Genomic DNA, 15,949 nt, shown 5'->3' on the forward strand with positions numbered 1-15,949 from the left:
CTTCACAGGGCTGTGACGAGGGTCAAATGAGATGAGGCGTGCAAAGTACTCAAGTGAACTGGAACGTTAAGTACTCAATGAGCATTAGCTGTTCTTCTAGAAAACAGGTTATCCCAGGGAACTGTGACATAACGCTGAAGCTTACGGAAATCCATCTTAGGTCGAGGGCTCTCAGGTCAACTCTTCCTTCCGAGAACCTACCTACCCGCTGGTCGCCACTTGTGACTTTCCCCGAGCGTCTAGAAAAACACGCACTCGTATCTGAAGCCGCGAGATTGAGCGCCTAGTTTCGCTGCTAGACTCCAGAACCCTACCCCACCCATTGGGCTGCAGCGTTGCCACGTCTCGCGTATCCCGAGCTCCCTACAAGAGGCTGAGGCCGCCCCCGAGCGACTCGTCACACCGAGGCCCGCCCCTCCGCGGCCCCAGTCGCTGGTAGGGCGGCACCGGATGGCCAAGCGCCGGGACGGTACGAGGGGGTGGGGACGAGCACGCGCCCGGAAGTTCCGGGGGGGGGTGTTACGTATATCCGGCGAGTAGCTGGCGGTCCCGGGTGCTGCTGGACTCTGTGCTCTGAGGGAGGGTCCAAGCCGCCTGCTGCCGCCGGAGGAACCCCTTGGGCCGTGAGTCAGGGGGCCCCGGCGAAGGCGGGAGCTGGGGCCGGAGGCGCGAAGGTGGCGGGCAGGGTGGGTCTGGGTGGAGGGCGGCGCAGGCGAGGTTGGGGGAGGAAGTGACACGCAGGCGGTTCTGTGGGGCCGCGGGGCTTGTTCTGGGCGGGGACGGGCCGGCTTGGCCGGGTCTGCTCGGTTCCCTGCCGGCCTCACGGGTATCGGGTCCATCCGCATTTCTTTCGGGGGTCTTGGCAGCTGTTGGGCAGGATACCAGTTTTCCTGTCTTTACTGTGCGTCCCGGTTTACGAATCGGCTTCACATCCCCTGTCTCGGATGATTCTCAGCCCTCGGTGGGGTGGATTGAAGTCCTTGATAATTATCCTTGTTTTTACAGAGAGTAAGGCCTGTAGAGGCATAGTGAATTGCTCAAGACCCCGCAGATAGCAAGAGTGACCGTTCGAACTAGATTTCTTGGCTCCTAGTCCAGGGCTGTCCCCACCCCCACTTCAGTCGTGTATTATCATTTGCTGTCCTGGGTTGAACCCCGTGTTTTCTTTGGCCTCCCCCCTTTTCCCTCTCTTCAGTGCATGGGAAAAAATCTCGGTTAGTGTTGTCCCTTGTTCTTGTCTTTTCTCTTTTATTTCGGTACATCTGTTTAGGTTGTGATGGGGCTTTACAGAGTTTTGCAGTGGAACTGACCTTTGACATTTACCCTGCCGCTAAGCAGAGTTTCCTAGCCAAAAGCCAGCTGCTTGCTATCCCACATCTGTCTGGAACAGTGTCTTAAAGTTGCTCGGAGCATATATAAATAACGAGTATGTGCAATATAAGTGATGCATAGGTTTTTTATTGACCGATCGTCAGTCCAGTGCTCTTTATTTATTTGAATCATCCATCCTTAAATTTGCAAATTTTAGGTACGTTGGCAGTGCTTTTGTTGGTAGTTAGAGCCCTTAAGCTAATTTGCCATAAGATGCCATAAGGTGGTAAAGTGGGTCAAGGCTAGAAAAGAAATAAAGTGCTAGTTACTTAACTTATGGTTTAAAAGTTGTGATGAGTTATAAGGATGAAAACATTGGATTATCATAGGTGTAATTGGTGGTTTAAAAAAGTTTTTTTTTTTAAGCAGTTTTGTGATTTGCATTGGAATTTTATGTGATATTAAAAGGAAGGACTTTGACTTTGGCATTAAAAGAGGAGGGTTTGAGTCTTTGCATTCTTACCTTTTCAGCTGAGCTCTCTTGGTTAAGCTAACTAATCTGGGACCATCAGCGCCCTCATCTTGTTAAATGAAGCCAGGGATCCCTACCTCCTAGGGTTAGTGTGAGGCTGAAATGAGATGTATGTACAGGCACCTTATAAACTGAAAAACTACTCACTGGAGGGTGCAAAGCCTAAGATCTCAAGGATGGAGGCACCATCAGAGCCATTTCCTCTTTGGGTAGCACTACTGTGAGGTTCTTTGGGTCCAGTAAGGGGTTTTATTATTTTTTAACATCACCTTCGTTTTGGAGGGAAGAATTATAGGATTTTCCAAACGGGGATATCAAGGGAAAATAAACTGGAAAGTTAAAGTAGTTCAGTTAATTATGAAACATTCCTTAAAATGAGATTTTCTGCCATTCTGTCACCTCCAGAGAATTTATCTAGTTGGGAGCACTTCTATAATGATGTGGTAAAACTTTACAAAATGTCTGTAAAGTACTGACTGCAAACCAGTGTAGTACAAATGAATATATGTGTTGGGTTTTAAAGTTGAAATCAGTGGGAGTGACCTTAATGAGACATGTTTTCTAAAGGTGAGACGTGCTTCTTCAAGTGGTAGAGAAAGGAAATAGGGAAGGATGACTGGTTTGGTAGGATTGCTGAGGAGAGGCACGTTGTTCTTTTACTTACCAACAGTGGAAACTTAGGCACAGGAACTTTGTAAGTGTATTTAAATCATTGGACTTCATACTAAATTTGGTTTTCCTACCAAAATATATTTTGATGTTGCTGAAGAAGGCAAAAAAATCCTTATTTAGTATCTTTGTATAAAAGCTTTTCCCTCAGTCTCCACCCCCACCCAAACTCCCAAGCTTCTTTTGACCCACCTATGGTAAGCCATAGCAGATAAGCACTAAGCAGTCCTGAAAGTTTTCAGGTCAGGCCCCAGGCCTGATAAAGAAAACCAAACCAAAAACAGTAATTGGATGAAAAAGAAAATTAACATATGCTGTCTCATTCTTTAAATGAATATAGGTAGGTTTTTGTAGCTAACCCTTTTACAGTAAACCTTTACTTTAAAAAAAAATATAAAACTTCAGGAAATTTGTTTGATAACAGTTGGCCACAACTAGTATAAAACCTTGGCGTTCAGGTGTTCTTGCTGTTGGAGAGCAGTGGAAGTGGGGGATCATTCTTTTTTCTGCACCAAATCTGAGGTGCTGAGGCAAAAATGCAGTGTGATCAGGAAATGCTGACTCTGAGAAAACGAAACACCCACCATTGGCTCTAGATTCTATTACTGTTACATTTAGAGGTCCGCTTGCTTATTCCCAGTATATGTATACCTTTTAGTAGCTTTGGGTCATCTTTTGTTTTGTCTAGCCTTATGGGAAACAGTAGAAAAAGTGATGTTAATATCAGTATTGAGGTATGTACTTGGGTAGGAGCCTACCTCTATGTCCTGAATGAATTTTCTTATTTTAAGAAAGTCCATATTTGTAAAATGGGTTAGGTGGGTCTTAATTATTCACATTATGATTGGACTCTCTTATCTCTTCATGGCTCTCCAACATAGTGCTGTCATCTTTTTCTAACTTGAGACATATCTATAAAAGAGGTTAAACAATACTGTTTAAGAAGAGATAGAATTGGTAAATGGAGCAGTGCAAATTGTGCCAGCTAGTAGGAGTTTAGCGAGGTTGTTTTTTAGAGTTGTTTACAAGAATGGGTTAATATGCTTTTCATTCAGGTTAATATGCCTTTTATTCTTGTTTTCTAGTTAGCACATCAGTGTGACATTTTGATCCAGATTATTGATGAGGGTGGTTTCCTAGAAGTTTTGCTAACTGGCAGACAGCTGTGGTGTATCTAGGGAATGTGAATGAGCAGGTGCCTGGAGAAGTGAATCATACAGTGAAAGGAAAGTGTATCTTTAACGCCTAGTCCTCTGTGTATCATAGATTGGAAACTGATAGAAAATCAGGAGTCTATGCAGATCTGAGTACCCCAGAGACTTCCCTCCAGGGTGCAAAATCCTTTGATTTTTAGATCCAAAAACATGGGGCTGTAACCACACATGAGGGCCAGCAAATGAGAGTTAACGTCTCTAGAAATGTACCAGCATTGAGAAGGCTGATGTCTGCTGCTTTCCTATTTTGTACAGGGAGTAAGCGTTAATAATGTCTTTCATCTTTGAGTGGATCTACAATGGCTTCAGCAGTGTGCTCCAGTTCCTAGGTAAAGCCATTTCCTTGAAATACACATTTCAAATGCTGCGCATTTCCTGAAACAATTTAAATATAGGTAGATTTTGCTGTGTAGAAGCTAATTATGCTATTATTATTATTTTCTTTTTAAGGACTCTACAAGAAATCTGGAAAACTTGTATTCTTGGGTTTGGACAATGCAGGCAAAACCACTCTTCTACACATGCTCAAAGATGACAGACTGGGCCAGCATGTTCCAACATTACATCCAAGTAGGTTTGAAAATACCTTTTGTTATTTGAGGATCAGTGTCAGGGTTGGAGGATGGATCTCCAATTGATGCAGTTCTTTTATTTACTGAAGCCAAAAGACTTGATAAAAAATTCTCTATAGGATACGCTCAAGTCAAATACCCATGAATCTAAAGACCTCTGGAACTTTGTCACTATCTGTTCTTACTAGTCCTGCCATGGGACACATCTCCCATATCTACTTCTAAGGAGTAGCAAACACTTTGGAGAAAAAGAGACTTGGCTTTTTAAAATAATTGAAGGGTATTTTCACCCTTGTATCCTTTTCTTCACAAAGTGAAAGCTTCATTAGGTTTTATGTTTGTATTGGATTATAATTTTGGTAGTTTGGCCTTGTTGGATGGAGAAGTTTATTTCCTTCCTTTATGTTTCAGCATCAGAAGAGCTGACAATTGCTGGAATGACTTTTACAACTTTTGATCTTGGTGGGCATGAACAAGGTAAGAGATGATTCAGTGGAAGGGTGATGGTGGCTTCTGGATCATTATGTTCCCCTTTTTCAAAGCAGAGTCTTTGAAATTGCTTTCTAATAACATGAATATTCCCTTACGTAATCATAATAATTGTCAAACCCAGAAAGTTTTATTTATCTACTCTATAGTGTATACTGCCTTTTTTGGTCATTTGTTCTGGTAAGCTCCTTTAAACATTTTTCCTCTCTTTTAAACAAGATCCAGTACAGTATCACATGTTGAATTTAGTCATGTCTCTTTTTTATCATTTATTCAGTGGAGTGTATGTAGGAAATTATTTGTAATTTTAAGTCATTTTAAATTTGTCAAGAGTTGCAAAGATAGTAGAGTGACTATTTCTGATGACTTTGATCTGAACTGATATTTTGTGTATTCTCCCCATTTGGGGCAGTTGGTGGAACATTTTCTTCTGCCTTGTTGTTCTCCTCAGTGCTTTGTGCCTTACTCAGCCTATGTCCACTTGGTTCCCAGATTCCTATCTGGTGTTTATGCAGAATTTGGGGCATCTTTATCTGATGGATGCCCACTTTATGTTTGGCATGACTTTATAGTCAGTGATTTCATTAACATTACACTTACTTTATTCATGTAATATTTATATCCTACAAAATCATATATGTAAAATCATCAGCACATAAAATACCTATACAGAAGTGATTGAAAGAACATGTACAGAAACATTAGCAATGGCTATGTATTGATGGAGGGCTGGTTTCTTTTTTTCCTATAATAAACTTGTATCGTTTTCATTCGGGTAGAGAACAGAGCATGGTATCTTTTCTGCTGCTTTCAGAAGTATCTGTAACCACTTACAGATTTAAATTCAGAGATAAAATAGTTGTAAGCTGAACTGAGACCATCTGGAGAATGCAGAAGGAGGAGGTGTTTTTAGATACCTGAATTGGGAATTGTATATTATTTGGTGTGATAAATTTAGCTTTCAGGTTTTGATAAGAGTAGAAAAGGAAATTAATTTATGTACAGATGGTCTCCAACTTAACAATGATTTAACTTAAGATTTTTGACTTTACGATAAAACAGCCTTTCGTCATGCTGGGCAGCTCCCTGGTCAGCCATGAGATCCCGAGAGTAAACAACTGATACACTTAAAATCATTCTGTGCCCATGCACCATGCTTTTTTTCATACAGTATTTCATACAATCATACAGTATTCAATGAATTACATGAGAGAGTCAACACATTATAAAATAGGCTTTGTATTAGATGATTTTGCCCAACTGTAAGCTGATATAAGTGTTCTGAGCACTTTTAAGGTAGGCTAGGTTAAGCTATATTTGGAAGGTTTATCAAATACATTTTGACTTAGGAGATTTTCAACTTACAATAGATTTATTGGGATATAACCCCATTATAAAGAAAGATTTGTCCATAGTTTTGTTTGAGGAAAATGTACTTAACAGAAACATTTTTTCCATAATAACCTTGCTACATTTTACACAAATTACTGAGATGCTGTCTATTTGGAGGGTTTTGTTTTGTTTTGTTTTTTGGTATAACTTAAAAATTTAACTTACAAAAGTAGTCCAGGATTAATGTAGCAAATTCAGTATATGATGAGTATACAAATCTGAAAGGTAAAAGTGAAATTTCCCCAACTTCTCCTTCCCAGTCCTGCTCTTCTGAGGTGACCACTGTTAAATGTCTGATGTAGAAGCGCTTCCTTAATCATCCCATAGAAATGAATAGGTTAGAAATTACAATACAGTTAAAGCACTGCTTCCCAGATCATTGTCACATCATGTTATAAACCAAAAATTGAAATTTATAAGGCACACTGGGTTAAATTAGGAGACTGAGGTAATTGGCCTGGAAACGTCAACCACCTGGCAAGCTCTGTCTCCCTGTGGGCTGAGTGGATGAAAGTGTCAGTACGCTTACAAATTGGTTAGTTAGGAACTAACTTGGGACTAGAGTTATATGGATAAATAATCTGCATCCTGATACTCTAACTCAGAAGTTGCAAACTAAAATGGCTCCAGGGTGAGGTAGGTCCTTTAAGTGAGTGAAATTGGAAATGAGACAGTAGGAAGTGGTGGAAACTTTGACAGACTGAAGATCTGAAGCCGCACGTAAAGGGGCAACCACCACTCAGTCCCGCTGATTATTATCCACCCAGTATATGTGGACTGATAGGCATGGGATTGCCAGATGCTGTACTTTTTGAGAAAATCAGGCAGAAAACCCTGATTTTAGTATTTAAATGAATCAGATTTAGTTCACGGACCATCAGTTTATTCGTCCTCTGTTTTGACTTAATACTGGCTAGGACTTGGAGAATCTGTACAGAGTTTAATGCTATTGAAACCTGGCCAGAATTTGCTTACTTCATAGACCAATGGGTTACTCATATTCAGCATGTATGTTTTTAAATTGAGGCAACTGCAAACTTTGTCTTTTAGCACGTCGGGTTTGGAAAAATTACCTCCCAGCAATTAATGGGATTGTCTTTCTGGTGGACTGTGCAGATCATCCTCGACTTATGGAATCCAAAGTTGAGCTTAACGTATGTTTATATTTTCTTTTTCTTTTCTTGGCCTCTGTTTCTTCTAAGAAATACAACTTAGTAGTGCCAGTACTTAATCATTCCAGGTAACATTTGGTAAAAGTCCTAGCTATAGGAAGAAAGTATTTTGAAATAAAAAACATTATTTTTCAATGTTCTGAGGAAACTTGGCTTGAACGCAAGTAAATTAACTTTGCTTAAATTTATCATAGGGTGATTCTATGTGCAGTTTGCTCAGGACATTCCGCAGTTAATGTCTGCTTTCCCAGCATAATTAATGTCTTTCCCTTTCATACATCACATATGTTCACTCTTTATGATGTGTTGGCATAGTGAAACCTTAAAGGAGATATTAGAGTTCTTTGCGTTTTTGAATCTGTGCTCTCAGGTTGTACCTGCCCAGCCTTTGGCACTGAGTGACTTCCCAGACCTTAACAGGCTGTTCTGTCTTCAGTTTTGGTCACATGCATTGTTTGATACTAACTAGGACTCGTGTCGGATTTTTTCCTTTGTCAACATTCCATTTTTCTTGTCTTGTTATTTCTGTACCGCCTTTGTAATCCATACTGTGTCACTCTGCCTCTTCTTTCTCTCTGATTTATAACTCTCTGCATTCTTGTTCCTGGCAGTTTGAACCTCTCTTCTGGTGTAAGTATGTTTGTTGAATCTGAAGCTGTAGTCTTAAGATCCTCCCCTTACTTGACCCCTTGGGACTCGTCATTCTCTCTCTCTGTAAACTCCCCTTTACATTCTTGGTTTTGGTGTTTTCTCTGGCTGATACTTCCCTGACTCTTGGCACAAGCACCCGTTCCCCTGCTTAGCCCTTAAATCTTGGTGCTCCCCAGGATCTGTACTTTTTCCCAGGCTGGTCCAGGCTTCTCTCATTCTTTCATCTGCAACCCATCATGCCAGTGACCCCCAAGTGGGTTTCTGTTATTTGACTGTCTCTTGAGCTCCAACTTCATACATAGTGCTACTTATTAGAAACTCTGCCTACCAGTTCTGTCCTCCCAGAATGGAACTATTCATCTTCCCCATCCTGTACCCGGACATGCAGTGAATTACTATAGATTTCACCACCACCTTGCCACATACTACTTGTCTTTGCCCTCCTTAATATTCTTGAGTAGATCTCTTACCAGTCTGGGGATAAAATCTACAGCTCTTTCGCATAGCACATAAGTTCTTTCATAATCTTTCTTCTGTTTATTTCTCCAGCTTTTCTGTTGCCTACCTTGAACTACATTCCAAACATAGTCAACAACTTGCCCTCTCTTGAATATCCAGAAGTAACTGTCTCTGCCTGGCACCTGACCCTTCCCCGCTTTTGCTCGCAGATTTCTAAATGTCCTTTAAGAGATCCCAGAATTTAGGTATGACTGTTTCTGAGACGCCTTCTTTGACCTCTCAGACTGTTAGACTCTCCAGCTTACCAGCATCTGTTGTTTTTACTGATTTTATTAGGTCTTTCCCACTGGAACTTAGATGTAGGGATCTTGTCTTATTTCTTTGTGAAACCCCCTTATCTAGTAAAGCCTTGGGCATATAATATGTATTTTGTTACTATTTAATGAATGAATAACATCCTTACTCTGATTTTGTATAACATTTATTGGTACTTGAGATGTTCATAGTAGGTTTCCCTTTATCCTTTTAATTCTGCCCTCTTTTCCTAGCTCTTCCTGTCAGTGAAATAGATTCCTAGGCTTGAAATCTTTGCCACCTTCAACTCCTGTGTTGTCTGTCTTATCATTTAGACATCAGTCTCTTCACTTCTTTCTCCAGAATGCTTGCTGCACTATTCAGTGTGTGCTGCTATCTTAGGCTAGATCATCATCCCTTACCTGAGCACCACAGATAGATACTATGAGAATTCATTGTGCTGGAAGTCTAGATTCTATCTAATAATTCCTGGATTCAGGGTCTATTGCAAGCTAACTTCTCAGACTGGCACCATAATATTTGTCATACCATCCCAACTCATTTACTCTGTCAAGACACATCAACATAAATGCTTTAATCCAGCCAGGGGATACTCCATATGGCTTTATGAACTCTTCCTACTGTAAAGCCATTGCTTATCTTCTTCATTGTTTGGGTTCTGCCTATCCAAACCCTGCCCCTCCTTCAGAGTCCAGTTTAGTTTCCACATCTTTGTTAAGACTTTGCTTAAGTCCATGTCACTGTTTTATTTTCCTGAATGTCTTTTAGTATTTGTATTCTCTTCCTATTCATTGTGACAGTTAATCATCCACTTGCCTTGCTTTATTGAGAGATGAGCATAGAGCGAGGATTTCTTGAGCCAGGGATGTGTCTTACCTTTCTTTTGTCTTCCTGTCATTGTTGGGGATAGTATGTTGCACACAGGGGGCATCTAGTGAATACTTGTGGTTTCCTGTAGTCGTCTTTGAGGCTCTGTAGCCAGAGCTTTGTTCTTCCTGGACAGTGCTCAATGGAGAGCTGAGGATGGTCTGTGGCTGAGTGATTTAGCTCAGAGTTAAGGTTCTGCTGCTTTACAGATAGACACAACTTTACATTATAATTGTTTTGAAGCTTTTGGGGAATCTAACTAATGTCAAGGTAATTTTTAGGGGCTTTTCGCCTGAAAATAAGGGTGTTATATAATGTCAGGATTAACTTTTAGTTAATCACTCAAGTGTAAATATGATCAGATTTTCACTCTGCATTTGGTACCTTGTAGACATGTGAAAGGCAAAATTATCTCCATTGTCTGGTGGGCTTTTATAGATTCCTCACCCAGCTCTTTTTTTAAATCTTGGCTTTAGGCTTTAATGACAGATGAGACAATATCCAACGTGCCAATCCTTATCTTGGGTAACAAAATTGACAGAACAGATGCAATCAGTGAAGAAAAACTCCGTGAGATATTTGGGCTTTATGGACAGACCACAGGAAAGGTAAGAGAAAAAATCTTCAGCAGATACATTATAAAGGCAGCTCACAGCTTTTGAAACATTCATGTTTTACAATCTAGATTTTACTTGTCTTTTAAAAGTAACTGGGTTTAACATTTATTTTTCTAGAGGTGATTTGTAGACTGTGAAGGCTGGAGCATGTTCTTTCTTTTCCTGTTTTCTAATGAGAGTTTTTCTCAGGTATTTGACGGAGTCTTTAGCTAGAAATTTTTTTGGACGGGAAATTTTAGGTTATGAAGAGTGCTCATTTATATCATTTTCTAAGCACTGAACTCAGAGTACTGGGTTATTCTCTGTGCTCCTGCTGAGAGAGGTGGGATACCCCCATTTGGAGATGAGGAAACTAAGAGTGATTGGTTCAGGTCTACACAGCAAGTCAGTGATAAAACCAGGAATAGAACCCAAATCTTCCAGATCAGTAGAATCTTGTTGCAGAAAATTATGCTTGTGAGAGAAAAATCCAGATAAGCTCTAGTTTATTGGAATCCTGGTCTCTTCCGCATAAAGTTTGGTATATTTAATTTTTAAAAATTTGCTTTTCTGGAATCTGTAACTTCCTGACTTTTTTTGCATGGTTCCTTAGTCTTGCCTCTTCTTGGTTATATAGTTCTTTCTAGAAATACTTTTTTTCATTAACTTAGTTTTCCATTTTACACACACTTGAATTTTTTATTTTCTTGACATAACCTGCCATTCGTATATATTTCTGAGTGCTTGTATTAATAAGAATGTTCTTATTTCTAAGAAATCCTGGACTTCTTTTGTCCGTAAGAGAACATGCTTTTCTTGGTTTGCTGCCATAGCTTTCCAGATGAACCAGTTGGTGTGTTCAAAGCAAAGGTGCTTCACAGTGAGAGAATCTGGGAGCAGGACTCTACTGAAAGCATGAACCCCAGTGGCCTTGACCACATTTCTGTAATTAATCCCTGCTCAGATTTGCTTCTGACGGATGGAGAAAGTGATTTTTGTCATCACCCTTGCAAGCTTTTCCACATGGAAATGCTAACATCTTGGTTTTGCCTCCCCTAGGGGAATGTGACCCTGAAGGAACTGAATGCCCGCCCCATGGAAGTGTTTATGTGCAGTGTGCTCAAGAGGCAAGGATACGGCGAGGGCTTCCGCTGGCTCTCCCAGTATATTGACTGATGTTTGGACAGTGAAAATAAAAGAGTTTTACTTCTCTGGACTGATCCTATTCACAGCTTCCTCATGAACTTTTCTAATAGAACAAGGAAAGCTCTCCGACCATGTCTGGCGTTGAGAAGCCAAGAGTCTCTGTCTGCTCTCTCATCGCCCAGTGGTGACATGTGCTCTTCTCCACACTGTTGGGAGGTAATGCACCCCGGGACTTGGAGGTGGCAGGATTTGTCGAGTAGAGCTGTGTGCCATCATGGGCCACCTGGAAAGAAAAACACGTCTCACCACTGTGGTTGATTTCAAAAGAAAGTGATTCTATTTTTTAAAGAAAGTGTTGTTAATGTAATTGGTGACCCTCCTCATAACTTTTTTTTTTAAGTTCACAATATACTTGGTCCAGAGTTTTCTTTTCTTTTTTTTTAATCTAGTGAATGGCATTTAAATATTTCATAAACTTATGCACAGATACACGTTGGAGTCCAAAGCTGAGTTAAGTGAACAGCAGGCTGGTGAGAGAGGCTCCCCCGTCTCCCTGACTGCCTTTAGTAGGTGGCACCACCCTGTGTGCAGAGCGCCAGAAAAAAGCAGAACTGCAGCCTCGCAGCCGAGGCTGCTTTCCACTGTGCTGGGCTCCGGTCATGTCTCCTCCCAGTATGGATAACAGATGGGTCACTGTGGAGGAGTTAGTTCTAGCGTGGGTTTTTGTTACTGTCTTTATTCAATAAATTACCAATTTCAGCCAGTCTTTACTTTTATGCAGTTTTAAACTTTCATTTCTTTCTGTAGCACCTTTTTCAGTTTCAGTTGTAAAAAGTGACTTTCGCCTCATGAAAGATTTGAGAACATCTCCCATGTCACACACTACAGGTGTGTCTCAGTCATTTTTGCAAATTCTAGGGGAAATTTTTTTCTCAATAGGAGAGTCACACAGGACAAAGTTACCAGCTTAAGGACTCTTAATTCTGTGAGTTGAGAAATTCGACGTCTGATATTGTAGCATTTGTTTGAATCTAGGAAAGATTTATTCCACTTGCAGAATTTGGTTTCTTTATTGGACTTCGTGAACTCTGTTTTTTTGTATTGGTTATCAATTTTTTTTTTTTTTTTTTTTGGTGTTAAAGGTTATCATCTGTAACTTTTCCAGATTTGGGGGGTGGGTGGGAGGTGTTATGAAATTGTCTTTCTCCAGGCCAGAAATAACCTGGGGAAATTCTAATCCAAGAACTGTGTGTTGAGCTGTTCCTTTTGAGCCAGCGTCACTTGTCAGTTAGCACCGGTATAAAAGCCTCTACGTCCACAGCGGTGTGATGAGGGTTATTTTTATAGCATTCCACTTCTCTAATGCCACGTGTGAAATTGGATTTTCATGATCTTAACCAATGTTTTACCCTTGTAGTAAAGGATGAAGGGATAAGAGATGGTCTTCATGTGGGAGGATATCTTCTTTAATGAAAAATTAGAGATATTTTTCTCAGAACTGAAAATTGTGATGTTGAGGCTTATTTGCAGAGGACTGAACTAAATTCAGTGGATTCTTGTTTTTAATGTGAGAGCATGGAAAGTGTGGATAACATATTCCTGGGGTGAGAGTATTTTTCTTTAGTTGGATTTCGCCTCGTTAGTCTTCAGTACTGACCTGTTGGGAAAGCATACTTTTCACGGCTAGGTACCAAATGCAGAGGCTCAATGAAGCATAAAGCTGGGAAGAGCAAGTCTTCATTTATTAGCAAGCATAGCTGGTTTGGAAAGGGGTTAAAGCCTTAAGTGAACAAATCTAGCTAATGGTGAATGAACTAGGTAGTTAACTTACATACTTTTGATTTCCTTTGGCTAAAGGTAACCCACACTTCTCTATCCAGAGATAGGAGAGGAGTGATTGCTTCAGTGTTAGTTTTCTTCTTCTTTTTTTTTTTTTCTATTTGTCCCTAGTCAATTTTTAGCAAGCTAGAAAACTATGGATTCTACACAGGGCAGCTCTTTGTGAAAGTGGTTTATTTTGGCCACCGGAGAAAGAGCTGGGATTGAAAAATCAAGTGGCGCCTGTCTGTTTCTTGCCCCACAGAAAACACAGTTCCTATGATAAAATAGAGGAAAGAAGCTGCTGTAAGGAGCTCAGCTCCTAACAGGATCAGAGCTTTGTACAGGAACTCCCATGAATTGAGACTTTTCATTCTGTTTTATCAGAGTGCGTATATGTCCTATTTCAGGAAAAATAAAACAGTCATTTACAGAAGAGAGTCAATCTGTATCTTAAGTGTTTTAATAAAAAGTTAAAACAAATTTGCTATCTTGCTCCTTTTTGGCATTGGCTTGTTCTGAGTATGAACATACAACAGATATGAGAGACAAAAATTTTGCTATGAGGGGATGCAGGCTGTGAGTGTGTGGAAAGACCAGGCCAATTTACACATTTCACTACAAGTAATACAAGCCTTGCAACAAATGGTGGTCCCAGGATTGGTTATTTCTGCAACAGGATGGACATGGCAGACTTTTTGTACAAAATCTCATATGTTAACACGCTAGTAGGGGCTGGATTCAGTTTAGCTGTGTTTCATCATTTGATATAAAATTGGAAAGATTCAGTTAAATGTTACATTTTGCAAAATAGGAAAAGTAATGAAACATGCTTGAGCATTTACTAGGCTTGTAGGAAGCTTTGATTTAAAAAAACCCAAATAAGGTTATAAAATTTAAGTACTGGGATAAAATAGAATGGGAAGCAAAATGCAGCAGGTTGTTTTTGACTGAGTATTAAATTACCGGAGACATCTTGAGCTTGAAACATACTGTGAAATGATGGCATGGGTTTTACATTTATATGAATTTATTTGTGCTACTTGAGTCAGATCAGAGCATGAAAATTAAAGGCTGAAGCAATGAGCCCAGCACTCAGGGGGTCAGGACCCTACTGTGATGTGTCGTAAATAGAGAAAAACCTGATGCAAACAGTTCATGCTGGAGGCTTGAGCATCACTCTAGAGAGAAAGAAACACTTTCTTAATTTCTGGGAAGTTGGATAGTCAGATTTTACTGTGATCAAGCCATCTTCTGTGTCACAGAACTAAAAGAAGACAGTACCTGCTATGGGAAAACTGATTTCAGTACTGCTTCATACTATAATGGATCATTTCCCTTTCTCAGGTTTGTGTGACTGGAAATATTGAACATTACCCTGTATTGTGTTGCAGATAAAACCAAGCGGCATTAATTTATTCAAAAATTGACTAGAAAGGTTATGTAATGTAGTAATTGAATGTTTTTCATTAATGCTGACATAAATATCTACTAAAATAATTCATTAAAATTAATGTGTACTTTAGTTGATAGTGTGATAAACAGACCTTCATAAAACGTCTAGCTTGTGGTGTCTGCTTCAGGGACATCCAAAACACACTTGTTCGTATTCCTCTGCCCTCAGGGTGACTTCATTGGAAAAGATCAGGGATGGCAAACTATAGCTTGTGCTCCTGATCTGGCCTGCTGCCTGTTGTATGACCTGTGAGGGGAAAAAAAGTGCAATTTTGTGACATGCTACAATGATAATTTGAACTCTTTGAATTAAATTTTATTGGAACACAGCCATCCCACTCCTTTAGCTTTTGCATGCTACAGCAGCAGAGCTTAGTATTTGAGACAGAGACTATATGGCTCACAAACCATGATCTATTTACACTATATGGCTCACAAACCATGATCTATTTACAAACCATGATCTATTTTACAGAAAAAGGAATCCCTAAACCATATAAATGTCATTATATGAAATGTGTATACTGCCAACTATAGGGTTGTGTAATTTAAAACTTTGACTTCGGCTACTGTTTATCCTGGGATTCCCTGGTGGCTCAGTGGTAAAGAATCTGCCTGCCAACGCAGGAGATGCAAGAGACCTGGGTGGGGAAGTAAAAGAATACCCATTCCAGTATTCTTGCCTGGGAAATCCCATGGAGAGAGGAGCCAAGCGGGCTACAGTCCATGGGTTCACAAAAAGTTGGACACTACTTAGCAGCTAAACAACAACTGTTTATCATAGTTTTGAAGGCCAATTTTATTTTGAGCAAATCCAGTTTCCATGAGATTGGTAGTGTGGCCTTTGGCATAACGAAAGACCCTCAAGTTGTATCTTATGAGCTCTATTATCTCCTAGTGGATTGCTGTAGGGTTTACTTACAAAATTTCAAAGTACAGAACGGCTTCTTTGCCCGTCTTATCGCAGGGATCAGAGGTCAGATGTCTCCTACACCTGGGCAGATACTGACAGGACCCGTTAGGGACTGGGCAAGTCTACGCACGTCAGCACATATTTGTATTCCCTTTCCTGCAGCTCAGTGAACAGAGACGAGACTAGGCTCCGAAAGACCAGCACGCCCTTATCTCCCGGTAAAAGCCATATTCCTGTCACTCTCCCGGGGCTCGTCCTCCGGTCCTACAGCTCCCGCTTACATTGCGCAGGTGACCTGAACGGTCTAGGCGGGGAAAGGCGGGGTCAGCCTCAGCAGCCAATCAGAACTCGGCCCCTTGCCCAGCCAATGGGGTTTAG

General features: G+C 40.4%; 1 protein-coding gene across 1 annotated transcript; it reads left to right on the forward strand.

Annotated features, from left to right (window-relative positions):
• Window positions 1-524: 524 nt before the first annotated feature.
• On the forward strand, window positions 525-12,512 carry SAR1A (secretion associated Ras related GTPase 1A). Its single transcript, XM_068981871.1, has 7 exons — window positions 525-623; window positions 3,982-4,055; window positions 4,177-4,296; window positions 4,710-4,775; window positions 7,230-7,333; window positions 10,120-10,251; window positions 11,299-12,512. The coding sequence occupies exons 2-7, from the start codon at window positions 3,998-4,000 to the stop codon at window positions 11,413-11,415; spliced, it is 597 nt and encodes a 198-aa protein (XP_068837972.1). The 5' UTR covers window positions 525-623; window positions 3,982-3,997; the 3' UTR covers window positions 11,416-12,512.
• The last annotated feature ends 3,437 nt before the right edge of the window (window positions 12,513-15,949 follow it).

This window comes from Capricornis sumatraensis, chromosome 10, assembly GCF_032405125.1.
Source record: "Capricornis sumatraensis isolate serow.1 chromosome 10, serow.2, whole genome shotgun sequence".
NCBI classification, from domain to species: domain Eukaryota; kingdom Metazoa; phylum Chordata; class Mammalia; order Artiodactyla; family Bovidae; genus Capricornis; species Capricornis sumatraensis.

Coding starts and splice junctions, on each gene's coding strand:
- SAR1A (XM_068981871.1), top strand. CDS start 3,998: ATGTCTTTCATCTTTGAGTGGATCTACAATGGCTTCAGCAGTGTGCTC. Junction 7,334..10,119: donor AATCCAAAGTTGAGCTTAAC/GTATGTTTATAT, acceptor TCTTGGCTTTAG/GCTTTAATGACAGATGAGAC. Junction 10,252..11,298: donor ATGGACAGACCACAGGAAAG/GTAAGAGAAAAA, acceptor TGCCTCCCCTAG/GGGAATGTGACCCTGAAGGA.